We start from the raw sequence: 3,683 nt of genomic DNA, 5'->3' as shown, positions 1-3,683 counted from the left end.
GCCAAGCACATCCAGAAACTCGTGGGCATCAGGGAGTCCGTCCTGCCTGAAGACGTGAGTGGCCCGCCCTGCTCACTGACCTTTGCCAGCAGCGTGGGTCAGGGATTGCTGAGGGGCTTAGGGTGGGCAGGGGGCTGAAGGCTGTGAGGTGTCAGAGTTAAGCTCCCCAGACGTGGGCAAGGAATGTTCCCTCCTGGCTTCGGTTTCCTCCTTGGATGCTAAGCGGGTGGGGCTGGGTCATCCCACAGGCTCTCCTAGCACTGACAGTGTCGGGGGTGCAGTGGAGAAGGGCTTAGACTTTGCAGCCAGATAGCCCTGCATCCTTCTCAACTGCCTAGTCACATGACTGTCCTGGTTACTCAGGCCAGCTGACCTGAGGGTCCACATCTGCAATCAGGGATAGTAATATACACCTGTGACTGTTTGGGAGCCTAGTGAAAGTTGCTGAGTCCTGTCTGACTCTTTGTGACCCCGTGGATTATACAGTCCATGGAATTCTCCAGGCCAGAATACTGGAGTGGGTAACCTTTTGCTTCTCCCGGGGATCTTCCCGACCCAGGAATAGAACCAAGGTCTCCTGAATTGCAGGCGGATTCTTTACTAACTGAGCTATCAGGGTTTGGGAGAAAGTTACTTATTAATTCATCAACTATTTAAGCACCCACTTTGTCCCAGGTATTGATTTAGACACTGGGGATATATATCAGTGGACACCATGATAAGAATCCCTGCCTTCCTAGAGTTTTCATTCTAGTAAGGGAGGTTAAAAAAGAGCTAAGTATAAACTTCACTGTAGCCATGATTGGAACTATACATACGTGTGTGTATAAATGTATATATGTCTACGCATGCATACATGCTAAGTCGCTTCAGTCATGTCTGACTCTGTGCGACCCCATGGACTGTAGCCTACCAAGCTCCTCTGTCCATGGGATTCTCCAGGCAAGAGTACTGGAGTGGGTTGCCGTGCCCGTGTCCAGGGGATCTTCCCGACCCAGGGATCAAACCCTCATCTGTTACGTCTAACCTGCATTGGCAGGCAGGTTCTTTACCACTAGCACCGCCTGGGAAGCTCACACATATTAGATAATGATAAACTCTCTAGAGAAAAAACACACAAGGGAGTGGAAAGGATCAAAGGATTGCTTTTTTTTTTTTTTGGCTGCACCATGTGGCTTGTGGGATCTTAGTTCCCTGACCAGTATGGAAACCAAACCCCCTGCGGTAGAAGTGTGGAGTCTGAACCACTGGACCACCAGGGAAGTCCCTGAGGACTGTAGTTTTAGATAGTGGCCAGAGAAGGCCTTACTCAGAGGGTAACAGCTGAGTCAAGACCTCAAGGAAGCAAGAGAAGGAGCCACGAGGATTTCTGTGGGAGGAAATTGCACAAAGGCAGGACCAGGCCTGGCAGGTTCAAGGGCTATAGAGGAGGCCAGCGTAGCTGGAGCCCACTGGGGCTGGGGTCGGCTCTGCAGACATTTCACCGATGGGCAGGAAAGCTCTTGGCCCTGTTTTCTTTCTGGTCAGGGGCGAGGGGACGGGGGTGGGACCCAAATGGGCCAGAGCCAGACATACTGCTACCCCTGCCCAGGCCATTCTGCCCCTGATGAAGTTCCTGGAGGTGAAGCTCTGCTACATGAACACCAACTTGGTGCAGGAGAACTTCAGCAGGTCTGTAGCAGCCGCCCGCCCCACCGTGTCCCACCGCTTCCTCCTCTCCTCCCTCCTGCCCCTCCTTCCCGGCCTCAGCATACCTCCTCAAGGGAGAATGCAACTGGGTTCTTAAAATGCTCGCTGCCCGGGTCAGGGCGCTCAGGACTGCATAAGCCCGTCCACTTCACCTCCGGCTGAGCTGAAACCTGCCTGTGACCCTCCCTTGGCCCTGGGCTGCATCTTCCGGGGGCTGCATCTGCCCTCCCTAATATTCCTGGAAGCTGGTGTTCCTCTCCCGTGTTCCAGGAGAGCTTCCCGTTAGTGTCTCTCGGAGCGGGGCCCCGCACACAGGCAGCAGGGTGTAGAGGTCGAGGCCATGGGCTCTGGATGACCTGGGTCCAGATTCCAGCTTCACTGCTGCTTGGTGGACGGCCTTGAGCAGATCACTCAAGTTCTCGTGCAGTTGATCATCGTTCTGGCCTCTGTGGAGGACTAAATGAGTCACGGGAGGAGCTGAGAGCAGAGCTTGCAACAAAGGAAGTGGTCGGTGACTGAGCCGCCGTGATGGTGACGGTGATGCCGACTGGTCCCCAACATGGGGCCGCTGGTCCCAGGAGGCCTGCTCCTCTCCCGCTGGGGCAGCACAGCTTTGGGAGCCCATCTGAGGGCTCCTTAGTTGCTGTGTGTGGGATCTTAGTTCCCTGGGATTAAACCCAGACTCCCTGCATTGGGAGCACAGAGTCTTAATCACTGGACCACCTAGACCTCCCCCATTCTTAAGCACACATTTTTTGTGTGTGTTTCTCTGCCTGACTCTACTTTGACAAGTGAAATTTCCGTTATTTCAGGTCATTATTAGGATGGACTGTGGCTTGGTTTGCTTTTTTTTTTCCTCCCTGCAAGTAGTACCTGCTGATCCATAAGATCCTATTCATTTTGGCCACTCGCATCGTCACTCAAGATTCTGTCATTGGGGGACCACCCCTCCCCCCCCTGTTTATTGGGTTTGAAAATCCCACGAGGATTCTTCACTAGCTTGTAGACAGGACTGGGCCTGACTGACCCCTTATCCCCTCTTCCCTCAGGAGACCAGCCCTCCCTCCCTCCCCTGCCTGTGCCCCAGGTCCCAGTCCCACCAGGTGGAGGGTGGGGGCGGGGCAGACCTGGGCACAGGCCCGGGGGCCCTGAGGCCTCCCCTTTCTCAAGAGCATCTCGGCTTCCTTCTCTGTCCTCCCGTCCTGTGTCCTGCGTCCCTCTGCACGTCCCCCCAGCCTCCTGAGTCTGCTCTGGACACACACGCTCACGGTGCTGGCGGAGGTGGCTGCCTCCCAGCGGAGCTGCCCCCTGGCCTGTAGCAGGCTGAAGTTTGCACTACAGGTAACGCCAGTGACAAGAGTGATGGCCCTGCTGGGTCGAGTGCCTGGGGGGCTCATCTCGCACCTCTCGCCCCCTCTAGAACCTGGAGATCTGCTTCTACGCAGAGGGATGTGGCCTGCCGCCCGAGGCCCTGCACACCGCCACTTTTCAGGTAGGCCCTTTGGGTGAGCTGGCGGCATTGGGGAGCCTGCCTTCCTGTGCTCGCCTGTGTCCAGGGCCTGCTGCATAATTTACAGGGCTCAGCACAAAATGAAAATATGGGTCCTTTCTTAAAAAAAAAAAAGAAAAAATTTTGAAAAATTTAAGACAGCAACAGCAGGAGCTTAAACCGAGTGTGAGGTTCTTCTAAAGCCGGTTGGGGCAGGGCGGCTGAGACACACCTGCGGAGCCCGCTGCATCGGTGCCTCTGGCTGTCGCAGGGACAACCCTGGCTTGTGGTCCCAGGGCACCCGGTGCTTTCCACATCACTCTGTGGGCTTCCCCATCGGCCGTGACCTTCTGAAGGGCAGCCCTGGGCTGCGGTTGGGGGTGACGGTTCAGGGTGTGTCCCCTCCTCAGGCTCTGCAGAGGGACCTGGAGCTGCAGGCGGCCTCCAGTCGGGAGCTCATCCACAAGTACTTCTGCAGCCGCCTCCAGCAGCAGGTGAGGCCCGC

The 3,683-nt window shown here is 55.9% G+C and overlaps 1 protein-coding gene across 1 annotated transcript in view; it reads left to right on the top strand.

Annotated features, from left to right (window-relative positions):
- Positions 1–3,683, top strand: part of UNC13D (unc-13 homolog D (C. elegans)) — a 15,968-nt gene that overhangs the window by 9,693 nt on the left and 2,592 nt on the right. Inside the window, exons 25-29 of the mRNA XM_010856184.1 lie at positions 1–54; positions 1,592–1,671; positions 2,925–3,030; positions 3,110–3,181; positions 3,589–3,674. The exon at positions 1–54 is cut by the window's left edge and continues 18 nt beyond it. Of these exons, the coding sequence (XP_010854486.1) occupies positions 1–54; positions 1,592–1,671; positions 2,925–3,030; positions 3,110–3,181; positions 3,589–3,674 (398 nt within the window). The remainder of the gene's footprint in view (positions 55–1,591; positions 1,672–2,924; positions 3,031–3,109; positions 3,182–3,588; positions 3,675–3,683) is intronic.

This window comes from Bison bison, unplaced genomic scaffold, assembly GCF_000754665.1.
Source record: "Bison bison bison isolate TAMUID 2011002044 unplaced genomic scaffold, Bison_UMD1.0 scf7180017864371, whole genome shotgun sequence".
In the NCBI taxonomy this organism is placed as follows: domain Eukaryota; kingdom Metazoa; phylum Chordata; class Mammalia; order Artiodactyla; family Bovidae; genus Bison; species Bison bison.
The sequence above is the reverse complement of the archived record's forward strand: the minus strand, read 5'-3'. Positions and strand labels throughout refer to the sequence as shown.